The following is a 16,963-nucleotide window of genomic DNA, read 5'->3' as shown; positions in this document are numbered from 1 at the left end:
AAAATAAAAATGATTCCAAATGATATTAGCAATAATAATGTGGCATCCGATAACTGCGCACAAAGCCTTACACTTCATCCGACAAAACTAATGTATGAACTTTGAATGATCACTATCAACTGTACTTTTAATTTAAAATCAGTTACAGTAATAATTACACAGATTATATTCTATAACATATTTGAAGATTTCAATCTTTTTGCAAAGACTTTATTTATACTTTCAAATTAATTCTATAAATAAAAATAAGTCATATTAATACGCTTCTAAACTTCCTCAATTTGAAAACTATGCAGACAAGTTTGCTGTGAAACCAAACAAGATGTGAAAGTTATTAATGGCTTCCATTATAGGAGGTTTGCTAAGGGTTAAACTATTGTCTGTTTTAGAGGTAGGGACATTGGGGGTCAGATTTGGAATTTTAGGTGGACCTCCAGGCTGTGGAGGTCATTATAAACGACTTATTTGCCTAACACTCTGAAATGTACGTGTTTGACAAGAGGGAGCATTTTTACATAAAAAGAGGCACTTTAAATTTAACTAGGGTGTTGTTTAACTTCTGTAATTTTCAAATGTCCAACTTATTTGTATCCACGTCAAGGTCAGAAGCTCTCCTTACACTTCTTACACACACACCAACACACTAAAACTTATACACCTGCATCAAGCAAAATTCGAAAAGACAATGATGCTTTCTTTGGGGGCCGAAGCATGCCATCACAAACCTCTCGTCTGGTGCTGGGCTGTGCCGAGGGTCTCTGACAGACAGCGTGCCATTCACATGCTGAGGCTGAGAGGAGATGAAACAGAGGCAGATAAACTGGCTCTCAGCACTCTGATTGTGCTCTGATCTGCTGGGCTGAGAGCTGAGTGCTTGAGGAAGCAACGGGAGGGCTCACCTCCTCTGGAGTCTTTGGGGTCATGTGCTGGCAGCCTGCCAGGAGTCTGTTGGACAGGTGTGCCTGTGCACGCGCCATACGCTCTCACTTTTATGTGTGTGTGGGCATTTTTGTGTCAATTCTGCATGTCCTTTCCACTCTAATCAAACTATATCCTTTACCCAACAATCCTTGTGTCAAGCTTTACAATTTTACACTGAGATGCATGTGTGTGATGTCTGAATTACCTCAGTGTATCTAAAATTCACCTGCATCAAATCTGATGTGTGTGATTATTGATTTAGAATTCAATTAGCTCAACAACAAAAAAATTGTATATAAAATAAGCAAATGTCTGCTACCTTCAATTCAGTAAAAAGCAAAGTGGAAAGGCTCCTATGTGTCATGCATTATGTATCTGCTTCCATCTTCAGGAAGAAAAAAAAAACATGACAAAAATTGGACAATTTTATAGCAGTGTCAAGTATAGCCTTTAGGTGGCCTCGGTGATCCCCTTATTGTTGAATGGTCTTTGTAACCCGATCAGAGGTTGAGCTAGAATTATTAGTATTTTTATCCATCATTCTTACAGACTGAGTTGTAAAATTTCTGTAATGGTTTATTTTTATCCATCATATTTCTTTTAATTGTATATGCAGCCTACTTCATTCATGGGCATAACATCCATTATACAGTTTATAATATACAATATATGGCAAGTACACCACTGTGCAAAAATATGATTTTTAAACTTTACCAGTTACGTGCAGCTTAAAAAGGAAATGCAAACTGATCGGAAAGGTTTAAAATGTGCATAGATACGTGCACAAGTTCATGGAACTTTTTCAATATGACAGATATCAAAATAATGTGTCACAGATGAGAAGCACACATCTCAGAATCTCTAATGCAGGGACTCTAAAATAACTGATCATTCTGCTCTAATGTCTGCACATAGATTAATTTCAGGTAATTGGCAGAAACAATACACCACTTTTTTCACACTTTCATTTTGTTATTATTTATTTTTTATGCTTTAGTATAAAAAATTATCACACTAAGCATGCAATAACACACAAACGTAATGACTAATATATGCACTCATTCATTCACAGACCCGCTCCTCGAAATCAAACACAACTGGTCAAAAGAGACTCATATTACCAGGTGTTAATGTTGATGGCGCCTGTTAATACACATATTAATACACAGCAGGAGTGTGTGAAAAAGTTGTCAGAGATTAAAATATTTTTCTATCTGTCAAAATGATGGACAGCATTTGAAATTATTCATCAGTGTTTTAAAAAAATCTATAAAATAAGTATTTTCAGTTAACGCAACCCCTGAACCCAATGCTGTAACTTATTTTATAGATATCATCACAAGTTATACATTTGGATATATATTTAGGCGTTATGAAAGACAATTATTTGTAAAGTTGTAGCTATGTTTTTAAACCACTTGCTCTGAATATTCAGTTTTTGCAATAGTACCACATGTAGAGCTCAATGTACAATCAAACCTGACCATTGTGTTACAAATAGAAGACTTAGTGAAAGTATTTTTATCTACAATTTATGAACAAATATCGTTAGATAAAATCATTCAATAAGCTTGAAAATGGTTTTGAAAGGAAATGTAAGTGTTTCCAAAAAAACAAAAAAAAATTTTTTGTCTGGAAGGGTAAACTCTTCTCAAAGTGGGGTCAGACGTTTAGTTCTGTAAGTGTATGTATATGTGTGTGATGATGTGTGTGATGGTGTGTGGGTGTGTGTTCTGCACTGTGGCAATATTGTAGTCCCATCAATTAATTTCTGTGTGTGTGTGTGTGTTTGTTTGTGTGTGTGTGTGCATGTGTGTGTGTGAGTTTGTGTGTGTGTGTGTTGTCTCAGTGTTCTGGTCTCACCCACTGATTTCCCCATTGATTTCTACGGTCAGACAAATTTTGTAAAACCACCTAAACTTGATGGAATCTTTTCAAGATTTTTTTTTTTTTTTTCATTTAGAACAGAAGGGTTAATATGCAGTGACAACTATAAGTAAACTATTAAAGGTTGATTTTCCTGACAAGTGGGATCAAAAAATTGCAAATCAATGATGTAAGTTTAAGGCATGACTATCTGTTTGACCGACCAGTGGAATTAAAAAATGTTTTAATTAACAATTCTGTCTGGTGACACCAGTGGTGCAGAAATTACCCACTGTGTACAGTGGGTAAGATTTTATGTGTGTACAGTGGGTAAGCAACCAGATTGAGTCTACCGTGGGGTGTAACGCCACGTGAAAACCTTTAATTCTCACATGTGAAACTCGTTTGCAAAATTACTGCTGGGAGGCGCAGAGGGACACTTTTGTCACCATCGTTTAGAAGTGTGAAGAAAGTAAGAGTTATTATGATTAAATTGTTAATATTATTGTATTTTTTTATATTGTATTTATTGGATTGTATTTTGATGTGTAGAAGATGATCTAACAATGCAAAATCAATGGCAGCATTAAAGTTATAGCTTAGTTAGATCATGGATTGATATGCATTCGAGCATTTTTCAACAAATTAAAACCGGCGCCTCATAGATATTAACTATTTAATTATATTCCTGAAAAACAAAATGAAAATACATTGTGAACATTCATAATTTCATTTGTTAGCCTTAATGAAAAAACAACAACAATGCATTTAATTAATGGAGATAACCCATCTTATTAATGACCCAGCTATTCAGCAGTGTTAGACCAGCTCATAAACGTGATCAAATATATATACAGTATGTGTTTATTTTGTTATTTTTAAATAGTAATCTATAAAGTTACAGTGGTTGGTGTGTTGTAGTTAAAAGCTGAACTTTTTATAGTCACATGTGGCTATGCACACACATCACATGTTACTGTATTTTCCTGCTAATCGCGGGTTCAAGACTAGCTATACTTATCTTATTGTTTGACTGGATACATGTAGAAAGTAAACTACATTCAGCAGATTCACAAAAATACATTTTGAGCTGTGGCTGCTACTGACACTGTGTTCTGTAAGATCAATGCTGGTCATTTTAATTTTCAATATAATATGCAGTTCATATTATACTGTATACATTTGACATGGTATTTAACTTGTATTTTTCACCACAATTGTGTTTTAAAGGTAAAATTATTGTCAATACAGTCACATAGGGTGGCAGCGTTCATTACTACATGATAAAGATTATTATTCAACTTAATTACATTATACAGTAGCCTACAATAGCATGAGTGTAGTTCACATTATTGTATGGGTTCCCTCTACATAATAGTGTTACGTCTAGTGTTACGTTTAACAGAGTTCTGAATAAACTTACTACTTAATGTTAGCATCCTTGTACAGATTAAAATAAGTGGTTTAATTAGCTCAAACGACAGAATGATACAAAAAAAAAAAAAAACAGAACATTTACCAAGACAGGAGATTCGATCTGGTTAAAAAAAAATATGATATGAAATATGAAATGTACATAGTGTAATCAGTTTGAACTATTAGGCAGCAATAACAGTTTGGAGCATCTTTATGTTCAAATAAGGTTTCTTTGTGAAATGTGTACATTATCAAGCAATGTGAACGTTCACAATATGATGGTCTTGTCAGATTATGACATTGTATGAAATCCAAATGTCTTTTTCTCGTCTAAATGCTGCTCCCAAATATTATGTAACATTATAATATCAATCAGTAATCTAATGAACAACAAACTGCCTGAATTAATAAAGCCTGTACTGAGTATGTTAGTTATTAGTGTAAATATATTTTTCCAATGTACTCTATTTTGCTAATGTAATAATCGATCATATTCTTGCCTGGCTATAGTTGAGTCCCCACTGCACCTTTTTCAGCTCAAACAAAAGATTTAAACACCTCCTCGAGTTAAGGTGTGTATCGTGGAAGCGCTGAGTGTTTAAAGCGGATGTTTGTTAAGAAACTTTCTTGAAAATCTCAATAAAAATGTTAAAAGGGTTCTAAAGTCCTAAATAATTCACTAAACTGATTGGAACACGAATTCAGTCCTTATGTCCTCCACAGATAACATAACCATAGTATAACCATGGTACTTTGTAGTAAAATAATTGTAACCACAAAATTAGACATGGTTACTATATTAACACCATATCACTGTAGTAACACCATTGTTAATATCATCAAATCTATGTTTTCCACAAAAAAAATCATGGTTACTAAAAGATTACTATAGTACAAATACCTTTATTTTATTTTTTATTTATTATAAATAGTAATAAAAAAATATTAAGAGTGGAGTCAAGAAACAAAATACGCCAAATGCAGAACCAAACCCTGGTCGTACAGACTCTGGCACATTGACGTTACGCTCCACGCCACTGGAACAGCAATGTCAACAAACTTTATAGTATTTCTATACTGGGGTTACATTTGAAAACAAATATCCCGACAAATAATCAATATTAAGAAGCATTGGGGCAACATTGGTTAATAGCACATATTACCTACTATTAAAATACTACAACAGATAATGAACAACAAAGCTCTTAACCTACAGGTTTGAACTGCCTAGCATTTCTGGTTATTAGTAGCATACAACTCCTATCACAAGTATTGAGACAAATATTATACAGAAAAGAAGGTCACAATAATTCCTGCTTAATTCATGTAATGGAAAATTGTGATTCTTTTTCAAATATTTTATTCTACTTATCATAATATGACACAATGGTTTACATATGACTAATTTCACATTTGATGAACATGTTTAAAAATAGAAAATATGGGATACCCTATCGGCATATTATCGACAACCATTGTGCGACCGTCGGGACACTTTTGTCTTTTTCATTTTTTCGATCCTTTTGGCTGTGCTATTGCCAGTGGCATAACTTTTGCCAAAGGTGTGTATTTTTAGGGAATTTTTATATTTCAACCTCAATGTGGCAGGGCAGAGGGCGGGGCCGGGTCGTGATCATACACACCCGGTCCCTTATCAGGCTAATCAAGCCTTCGAGAGGGATAGAGGCCGACTGCGGAGGATTGTGCGGGAGAGAGAGATAGTTTACGGACATGTCCGTCAAGTGTGTTTGTGTCTCATTAAAATATTATTTATTTTGAAAAGCCGGTTCTCACCTCCTCCTTCCCATTGAACTGCTTTACACTCAGTTCCTAAAATACATTGATAATACACTGTGTACATAAAATAGTTACACTCAGGACTTTCAGGACAAAAACGTCCCCACTGAAACCCATTAAAGTGGCAGTATTTCATCCCATTGCCATTAACGCATAATATCACAAATTCTATGATACTATGATTTCATTCCGGAACCCTGGCTTAAATTGTTTTAAATATATATATATATATTTTTTTTTATTATTTATTTTTTTTTTTTCTCCACAAGATGGCACACTTTTTCTCATGTTTAGCCTATGGAGCAAATACATGTTTTTTTTCTTATTTTCTGTGAAAAACAATAGTGGCATTATGTAAACAAACTGGCAATTAAAGTGTTAAAATCCTGAAAATTTATAAATATTTGGTAATTATTATCAGGACTGATGTTGGTTAAACGTTTTTACTATTAAATATTATTATGGCAGTTTTTTGACACCGATATTTTTGTCTTCTAATGACCTCTCAGTATCTTTTTTTTATTGATGCACAAGAGTTAAAAGAAAGCACAGGTTTAGAGTCTTAACAGTTTTTGGAAGATATAATTGATGTTCACTCATAACATCTGTGCATATGTATAAAAATACTCACAAATGATAATTCTCTTAATAAATGCAAGCAAATAACACTCCAATGTGCAGACATCCTTGTGAAGTTAAGTTTTTATCATGCGTCTCCATTGCTCCATAAATGTTGAGGTTTTTTTTTTTTGTTGCTCTTCTATTTTTTTCTTTTTTATGCCGGTTTGCAAAACAAGTATAAATGGTCCTTACCGCCTGAGGCATTCAGCTCTGGCCTGTTGAAATTCTATGGTTATAGTGCCCCTTAGCGGTTTAAAGCTGCTAATGAGCTGCCAATGACTCATTCACGTGGTGATTGTGGCGGTAGAAAGCTTACTCTGAAAATATACCCACTTTATTTGTGTGTAGTGGTTTATATGCTTGCTATGCCTGACCTGTGTTCAACCCAACCAGTGCAAGTGAGTGTGTCCCACACTACACAGTGTCAGATATTCACACAGAGTCTGGGAGAAGCAAATCTCATTAGGATAATGGAGAGATCTCCAATCAAGCTGCCTTGAGAGATGGATCAGATAACGATTAGATGAAAGCTGCTTAGCCCGTCCGGCCACACTTATAGTGTTTCACCTCCGAGCATGTGTCTGCCTCTGCCGGTCTGCAGACGTTCATTGAGAGGTTTTTTGTGCCATTTCTAAGGACTGTCCCACTTATGGCTCGGTCTACATGTGACAGACAGCATCGTTGTGATGGAATTATGCAGCGCTGAGGTTCCACATTCTTGATTTAGCATTGTGCTCTTGTTTTTTCACACTTGGTTCAATTGCTTGGATCAAACCCGAGACCCTGTGCTGTTCAAGCCCTGTCGTGACTGACTTAATATCCAGCATACTTGGAGGATTAACTAGGGCTCTTTAACAAAGTAAAAAGAAGAGACTTATCTGTAACCATGAAATTCATAATGTAACCTGAGGTCTCTACAGGCACAGAAGATGACATGTCTAAAAAGAGATAAATGTGCCTGTGTATGTTTGTGCTGATTTTTGGATAACTTCTCTTAATCACAGATTCCCCCTTTGTTCCCTTTCTGTATTATCTCTCATACATCATGCAAGTGGCTGTTTTTGGATATTCCTGATTGTATGATTTGGGTACATCCTTTTCAATGTTATGATTAGGCCCCATCTCTCACTTATCACATCCAGGAGTCTCACCAGATGAAGGAGGAAAGAGTGGCTTTAAATAAAGCCATGTGGATAATGGTTGATCTAGGGCATTTGGTCTGCTCTTTGTGTAGTCGCCTGCTTAGATACAGTGTCCCCTACCAAAATCCCACCATGAATCATTGAATAAGAAATGGCAAATATTATCTTAGAGTAGTCAGAATCATCTCCAGATCAATACTGAAGACTTGTTCCTTTGTCTTTTGTTATGTCTTTGGCTGGTTTCAATTAGAGCCAGGGAAAGGATGCATCATTAGACAGACACACATATCTTCATCTCTATATCACCCAAACCATAGTATGACCACACATCCCACAGCCACTTTTGTGATATTCAAGCTTTCCTTTTAAAAACCAGTCCTTCGCTTCACCGCTTTTGACAGTGAAACAGGACTTGGAAAGAGCAGACACAGTCTGCTATTTTATAGGTCTACACCTCCTGCTGTAAAATGTGGTTCCATTATTTGAGTGGTGATCCTGGCGCTGAGAAGCCAGAGGTTTTCAGATAATCCGAGAATTTAGGAGAGCTGGGCGACCACAGAACGTTGTATCTGCACGTCTTAACCACATATGATTTTGTAGATATTAGATACATTTCTGATTTAGTAATAGAGGCATTAATAGAACACCATGTAAACCTTGACAATCACGGTGGACTGGTCATAGGGAGCATCAGGACTTTGCATGGTGGGTCGTCCAACTTGTGGGCTGGCTGTGAAACCATATTTAGATCCAACGTAAATATAAAGATTTTAAAAGGGATAAAAAGTTCTGACAGTGTCAGACTTGCCCATATCAACATGCAGTATCCTGGCATAGGTGACATAGACAGTCATAGGTACACCAACCAGACTTTTCCAAGAAGCTTCCCATACTAAACTTTGCTACACTTCCCTCATTCCCTTCATTCCACTTCCGCTGCTATCTCTTTACCCACTAGAAGCCAAAGATGGTGGGGTATGGTTGGTCAGTACAGTCCAGTCCATTACAGGTCAATTTAATCAAGTTAGTAATTTTAAATATCTATTTTATTGAAAAATATAAGTTTAATTATGCAGGATTTGTATGTTTGTCTCTATGATTGCATTGAGTTATATACTCCATTTTACTACCTCAGTATTTTGTATTAGTAGAGATTTATTATTGTTCAATTTATTTGTGCTGCCTTTGCCATTTAAAAACAGCTATTCTATACACATCGAAACACAGTGTAAAGTAATACAGTATATGAACTAAATATTACAGCTGTCAATGGTTTGTGTTGGATGGGCATATGTCCAGGGCTGTTTTAGACATAAATTACGCAAGTTTTCATGTGAACATGCATGTCAATGGTAAATGGTAAATGGTCTGCACTTATATAGCGCTTTTTTTAACCTTAGAGGTTACCAAAGCGCTTTACACTGTTTCCCAATCACCCATTCACAAACACATTCATACACCAATGTGAATGAGCTTAACCTGAACGCACAACGGACATCAAGATTTTGACTACAAAATTACATAAATTAGGGGTTCCATCTCATGCCTTCAGAAGACTTTAAATTTAATGTAGGAATTGTATTGAATACTTTTATGAAGGTTTATTTTACTTTCAAAGGAGTCACTATCCACTGCCCTTGTTTTGAAAATACATTATTCAATAAAACATCTAATTTTGTGTTTTGCATAAGAAAGAAAGTGATACAGGATTGGAATTCCTTTAAATTACCTGTATTAATAGATAAAGTTCCATAATCTTCTGCCCATGCAAAATGTTTACGATACGATATGTCAATCATCTGTATCTCCTTTAGCAGGTGTAAGCATATATCACACCAAAACACTCTGCTCACAGACCTCTGTTGAGTGGTAGTTTGTAAATGAGATATTAGGTCTATGAAGATGGGATGCATTACATGTAAAGCCTGTTATCTCCCCTCTCATATTTCTTATCGGACCGCCATGGAAGGTGACTAGTAAGAGCGTTGGTTTGACTTTTTAAAACAATAACATTCTGCATGGCAGATGAATGTTATTAGTCTGAAAGATTAGCCTTGACAGGGGTGAATGAAAAGCAATGAGGTATTCTCACAGGGCTGTGCTCCCCCAGACGGCAATGTAATGATAAAAACTGACTTCAGCTGCACGGATCACAGCCGCTGAACTCCACTTCGATACAGTCAGAGTTATTAAATCGAAAGAACTGGAGGATTGTGGCATTCGGACATTACGTCATAGCGGCTGTCATGGGAAACTCTGGCAGCAGACTCCACGCTTTGGACCTGAGGCCTCTTCTCCCATTAGCAGTTGAAATAAACTATTTATTCAGTGTAAACACATGTCTATCATCGCATTTGATAAAACCCAGCAATTGAGTTGTAGTTTTTTTCCTTTATAAGTTATATGTTTATGTTCAAAGGGGTAATACGATTACCACTGACATTATAGTGTGTCTGACTCTAGTAGTTGTCTTTTTTCTGTATATATTCTTTGTCATCTGCAAGGAACAATGAGTGCGCCTAAAACCATAAAAAACCCCTAAATGAATGAGGATTGGCTGAGACCTTAACATGAACCTTGCAGTAAAGAAATGGAGCATTAATTGTATAATGCTCTACATCATTTAAAGTGGTTTGTGTGCTGTGCAGTTTTAAAAGATAACCACACTTTATCTTGTGATACCTTGTGTAGTTCATGACTAGATAAGTCATCTGATTAAGCATTTCGTTTTGTCCGTTTTAGGGCAGTGGGGAGTCCGTTGGTCATGGACCCAAATAGCATCTGCAGGAAGACAAAACGTCTAGCAGGCAAGCAGGCCGAGCTATGCCAGACACAGCCGGAGATCGTCAACGAAGTCGCCAAAGGTGCAAAGCTGGGTGTCCGAGAATGCCAATTCCAGTTTCGCTTTCGACGCTGGAACTGTACTAGCCAGAACAAGTACTTTGGCAAAATCCTCCAGCAAGGTGAGTATATGTTCTCACAGAGTGAAAGAACTCACCTCTGCCTAAACAAACTTAATCAATCTGTGTCTCGATTATGGGTCAACAGTGTCTCTTTGAGGGCATGAACTCTGGCCCTGAGACCTAGAGACCTGAGCCCTTATTTCGACATATTTGATCCAAGTTCAAGAGAGAACAAGGACAGCTGTTGTATCTGAGATTGATTTTTTTTTTTTTTTACTTCAGTGCCTTTCTTCTGTGTTAAATTGCTCTCTAAAAATTCTCCCCAAATTGCCTTGCATAATCATTGATCTGCCACATTTTTCAGCCCTTTGAAGAGTAATAAACTAATGTAGCCTCTTCAGTTATTAGGCTGTTCAAAGTTCACCCCCTCCCACGACTGAAAAATCTAGTTCAGTAGAGGCTATTATTTTACCCCAGTGTTGTTAGTGCTAAAATGGCTGTCATTATGTAATATTTTGCAAACATTTTTCTTCTAAAGATATGACAAATTACCCAAAGATTCATATTGCATTAAAACGCCCAACATTCTTAATACTGTTTAACAATCAGCTTTCTATGGAATACACTGGAAAATAATTTTAGATGATTTTGTAGTGAATTGAAGTCAGCATTGTTTGTTTGACAGGCTCTAAGGCTTACAGGTTAAATTTGAATACACAAAGAGAATTCTAGAGGTTGATGGATAATTCGTTTGTGCTGTATGCTATTCCTGCTTCTCTGTATTAAACACTGGCTATGTTTGGAATAGCACCCTATACTGCTTTTACTATTGATGCAGTTTATATTATATATACTGTACACAGCTGTGGCATGTGGTGGTATTTTGAAATGAGGTGGCAGAGTGCTTTCTCAGGGTTCTTTTTTTATTAATAATTTTTGTTTAATCCAATGTAAATTCATTTTTCCATAATCACAGTGAAATTTCAATTCTGTATGTACATATATTCCCAAATATATGAGCATTTTATGTTAATGGATATATATCAGTATTATGTATGGGAAAGCATACAGAATCCCCTTTAAAAGTGCTGGAAGCGATGTTAGCTGTTACCTCCAGAGGACTTAGGTGCTGAATTAGATGTGCCCCCTCTTTCTAAAGACACACATATTCACATGGAGACTGTTATTATCAGAGATGGAGCAGGAGAGCATCTCAATTTCACAGGTAGGAAAAAAATATGCATTTAGATGTTAGGAAACCCAAACAGTACACTGACCTTGTGCAGTTTCTAGGACACTAGTTGTCAACAGCAGTGGTAGCAAAATAGATTTCTCACGTGACACACGGATAACTCTCAAAATGGCACTCTCATCAATCTTTTGCCTATAGCTTATAGAGGCTGCCCTGTGATTGCTCAGAATGATTAACAGGCAGAAAGTGATTCAATGTCTTCTAACTTGCTAAACAAATAATCTGACCGTGGTCTCCACAGTCATTTTTATCCAGCGGTTTACAGAGCCTAGCGCTGCTACAGAGACAGGAGTGATATTTCATATCTGACATGTAAAGCCAGTGCCACACTTGCAGACTCCAAACACCTTAATTTTGGTCGAAAGTGTCACACATGCAAGGCGGTTTTGCTGAGATCGCTCTCATCAGTCAGAGGTATGACACACATGCCGATGCAAAATTATGAAGTAGTGACAAACATACCAACTCACCGCAACTCTCTCTCTCTCTCTCTCTGATTCTAAATCATGTGGAGCTTGCCGAAATAACAACAGGTGTACCGTTGAGCATAAACAATTGAAATAAAGTGATTTAGGGCATTTTAAGACCTGTATTTTGATTGAATTGTTCTGAAACAGGGGCTAAAATGGTTACAATGTTCCAAATCTTCATTTACAAGATTTAGGTTTGGGAGTGGTGCGCGCGTGCCGGTACTTGTCGCGGACAATTTGCACACAATCTCTGGTGGCTGATCTGCGGATGTCGTAGCAGGGGTGTAGCACAATCGGGCATGTCGATCTATCTCTCTTGACCCCCCAATTGCCATTTTCAACTACCTATTCAAACTGAATCAAGGGAGAAAATGCACCAGGTTCCGAAAAATAAATACTTCAAACGAGCCAGGTGTGAAAACACCCTTAGGAAGTGATTCATTGAGTAACTTGTGAAACCTTGTGGAAGTGTGTGAGTGTATATTTACTATGTAAAACATGTTGAGTGCCTAGAAAAATGCTATATAAATGTAAGTGTCACTGGTCCTTCTCGAGCCACCCCGAGCAAGATTCAAACCAGCGATCCCCGGGACCTCTAGCCATGGTTGCTAATGCATCTCTTAAAGCAACAAGGTTGAGGTTTACACACTGCACAGCTATCATATAGCAGCTTGCTTTTCCGTAGAATGTGTTTATCCCTATTCAGCTTTAAGAAATTAAGTTAAATAAAAACAGACTTTTGTGGCTCCAATTTCTGATGTAATTTTTGTGTAGGAAAAACGCTTGGTGACAGAATCACTATGGATTACAATCAGTGTTTGTGATGATATGCAGCTGAGTGTGAAAACATTTAGATCAGCTTGACGTCTTGTCATTTCTTCAGTAAAAGAAATGCTCATTGGTCACTTGACAAGAACACAAGACTCTGGTGACAGAAGATTTTTTTAAGCAAGCCGGATGTGTTTTTACAGTTTTTAAAACCATTAACTCAGCAGGTAGTCCCAACAGTCAAGTGATTAATGACCTCCTACTGAGAGATGCTAATGTGCACTTCGTCTCCCTCCACCTAGCCGGCAATTATTTATGATTATCTATGAAGCTCACACCTGAAAATCACTGGAAAAATCGGCTAGTGTGGCACAGACTTAAAAGGGATGTTTTATGTGTGTCATTACAAAAAAAAATAAAAAATAAATTACAGCACCTTTAATTTACACTATTAACAAGCATACAATACTATAATATTTTTATATGTTCATATTAACAGACTATTTAATGCAACCAAGTTAAATCAAAGACTTATCATGATTTATGCAATTTAATATTATATATTTTTAAATAGTTTAAAATAAATAAATAAAATAATACAGTAACATGCATATTTTGTGTATCTTTTATCTTGCAACATCCGAGGTTGTTACCCCTACTACCAACTGCCAGAGGGAGCCCTCTTTTTGACTTTGCGAAGTATTGCCAGTTTACCCTGCCTCACCAAGCGTTTTTCCATTGCCATTGCTGATTGTTTCCATGTTATGAGCATTGCCTGTTTTCCTGGATTCACTGCCTTTAGGATACCCCTTTGTTTTGTTTGCCTTTTGGTTTATTATGCTTGTGTTCATAATAAATTTCCTGCTCATGGATCCTAACACCGTCACCATGGCCAATTCATTACATATCTGTTCAGCTATTGTTTTTAATAGTCACCTTATTTTCTGATCCTTAGTCCTCTGTTAACACTGCAGAAGTCATGATGACATGGTGGTGTGCCTTTAACAATGAGTGCTCACTATAAATTGGTTAACTCATTTCAAGATAATTTTGGCTAAAGTGATGTTGTCTATGTCTGTAAGTTGTGTACTCTGTAATTGGTCATTTCCCTTTCACCATCATGGCAATCTGCGCAGTCCTGTTTTTAGCATGATAGGGAGCCTTTATCAAATTGACAGAATAACAGAGTAATAACCCAATCAAATCAAAGTAAAAACATTGCCTCTTCTCACATGATTTTTGGCCTGCATTACACATTTTTAACTTGTAATAACCAGAAACAATATTCAGCTGAAGAGGTTACATAACAGTTAATACAGTGACTGTGTTTACAAGTAGAAAGTCTGGTAAAAGCCTAAAATAATTTAATACCAATAAAAAAGTCAATATTTCTGAATCAATTTGAATTGTTTTTATGAATAAACATAATACATACAATTTCATTAAAAGAGAATTGAACTATTATAAAATATAGATTTGTGAGAGTTTAGCGGAACTATGTTGGCAGAGGATCTCGTGAAGTCTTGCCTTCTAACAGTCGGATTTCCAGACCTTCGGCAACTTACATGGAATTGCTGGAGGTTATTACACGTGCAGTGGAAAATTAGTACCTGGACTGGCCGGATGATGACCTGTTGGATAATCGTACATTTATCTTAGATGACTGTGTTTTGGTGGGCCAGTGCGCAGCTATGCCTCGCAGGCCGCTCCGTTTTTCCCTGGACCTCCATTACGAGATTCCGATATCCTGGGGGTCAGCTTTATTTGGCCAGGATTACAAATCAATCAGCCTCTGAGTTTTCTAATGTGTGTTGAGCTTCAGACCACGGATATACTTCGATCCCGGCAATGGAAGAGATGCTGGCTGCCCATCTTTCTCTTTCTTCGATGACCACATGGAAATCGAGTCCTACTCTTCCCTTGAAGCCATGCAAAGTTACATCATCCATGTTGAGCAAAGCCTACCAGGCTTCAGGCCAGGCGGTTTCGGTTTTGCACATGCTGGCAGTTTTGCAAGCCTACCAGGCAAATTTAATGAGGGATTTGGACAAGGGAACTGAACTGGATGCTGAGGCTGTCAAAGAACTGCGCCAAGCTTCTGATTTGGCGCTAAGGGCTACCAAGGCCTTGTAGTATTCAAACGCCATCTGTTACTTACACTCACATATATTCATGACAAGGACAAGGCCTTTCTAATGAACACCCCTGTGTCACAATCCAGACTGTTCGGTGATGCAGTCCAGTCAGTGGTGGAAACATTCAGCGCTTTGAGACAGCACACTGTGCAATGCTTCCTCGTAGAGATAGACAAAAGCCCGCCACAGCTCCGGTGTGTTCACGTTCGGTGTCTTCGCAGCATCCCACAAGAGAGATGCATAAGTGCCGGACATGAGTTTTGCACCCCCTCAGAGTGATTGGGGTCCTTGTTCATTCTTCCATGTAGGCATTTGGATGTTAGACCAGCCCCTTTTAAATGGCCGGCGGGAAACCACCCTTCGATTCCTTGCAGTGAATCGAAGGGTGAGCCCCCATTCAGTGAATGAAATCATATCGTAGAAACGTATCTGTGTTGTTCCTGTTTGCCCTTTGGACAGTATCGGGTTGAGTTTGCTGTTGTTCATGCTTCGAACACCGGACAGCCAAAATATAGTTCAGTTTCCCCCCGCAGCTTGCACTGCGCACAGTGAACATAAGCACCATACGTTGTCCCTTCCATAAAGAATGCTGGTTGCATAAATTTTTCTCCGTTCAAAATACCAGGGAAAAAGTTTATTCTGTAAGCATTCCTACGGCAATGGCATTTCAGAGCGCTCATCTTTGTGTACATCATGCCTGAGTAGAAAAAAGGCAAAAACATTATCAAATTCCCTTTAACCAGCCTCAGTAGTAGAGGAGCAAAGGCATCCCTTCGCTGTACCATTGGTTTCGGGGGCAGTCGGCAAAAGTAACCTAGCTCGGCATCTAGTGGTTACAGGTTGCGCTGCAAGGCGTTTTGAATTATCTCGACGAATGGTTGGCGCTAGCCCAATCGGAGACTTTGCTGCCCAACATCGAAATGTCATTCTCAGCCATCTGAGAAATCTAGGGCTATGTGTAAACCTAGACAAGAGGGTCCTGTTGCCAAGGCAACAAACTCTGTTTCTAGGATTGGAGCTAGATTTGCGGCCGATGCAGGCGTGTCTGTCTCCAGCTCACGTTCTGTCATTCTGCGATTGTGTAGCGATGTTCGCTGTAAGATGCATTCTCCCTGCAAGAACATTTCACAGGCTTCTAGGGCTCATGATCGTGGCTTCCACTATCATTCCCCTGGGCATGTTGCATGCAAGACCTTTTCAGTGCTGGATGAACTCCACAAAGGGACCTCAACCACTGACACAAGCGTCCCGTCACTTCAAAGTGACTCGTGAGTGCTACCAAACTCTGTTACCATGGAAACGGACCCGCCTTCAGATGTGTGTCACTGCAAAGTTATAATGACAGATGCCTCCTCCAAGGGTTAGGGTGTTGTACACAAGGGTTGTCTAAGGGGTCTGGATATTCTTCTGTGGGCACGGGACAATGTGTGGTCTCTATGAGCCATGCATTTTCTTGGCCGTTTTAATTTGAATCTCCTGTCCAGACAGGGCTTGATGCCCAGAGAGTGGGCATTACATCCTCAGATTATGGAACAAATCTGGAGAAGGTTTGGCAGAGCGGAAGTGGTTCTGTTAGCTTCAGCCGAGATGTAACACAAACTTGTGGAAGTTTTGGTATGGCCCCTCAATGGGGCACTATTTTGAATGATGGGTGTGGCGTGGGGGCGTGGTC

The 16,963-nt window shown here is 37.9% G+C and overlaps 1 protein-coding gene across 1 annotated transcript in view; it reads left to right on the top strand.

Moving 5' to 3' along the window:
• Window positions 1–16,963, top strand: part of LOC127659296 (protein Wnt-6-like) — a 42,386-nt gene that overhangs the window by 336 nt on the left and 25,087 nt on the right. Inside the window, exon 2 of the mRNA XM_052149048.1 lies at window positions 10,506–10,726. Coding sequence (XP_052005008.1) covers window positions 10,506–10,726 — 221 coding nt within the window. The remainder of the gene's footprint in view (window positions 1–10,505; window positions 10,727–16,963) is intronic.

Source organism: Xyrauchen texanus, chromosome 18, assembly GCF_025860055.1.
Source record: "Xyrauchen texanus isolate HMW12.3.18 chromosome 18, RBS_HiC_50CHRs, whole genome shotgun sequence".
Classification (NCBI taxonomy): Eukaryota; Metazoa; Chordata; class Actinopteri; order Cypriniformes; family Catostomidae; genus Xyrauchen; species Xyrauchen texanus.
Note: the sequence above shows the minus strand (reverse complement) of the source record. Positions and strands in the feature narration are given on the sequence as shown.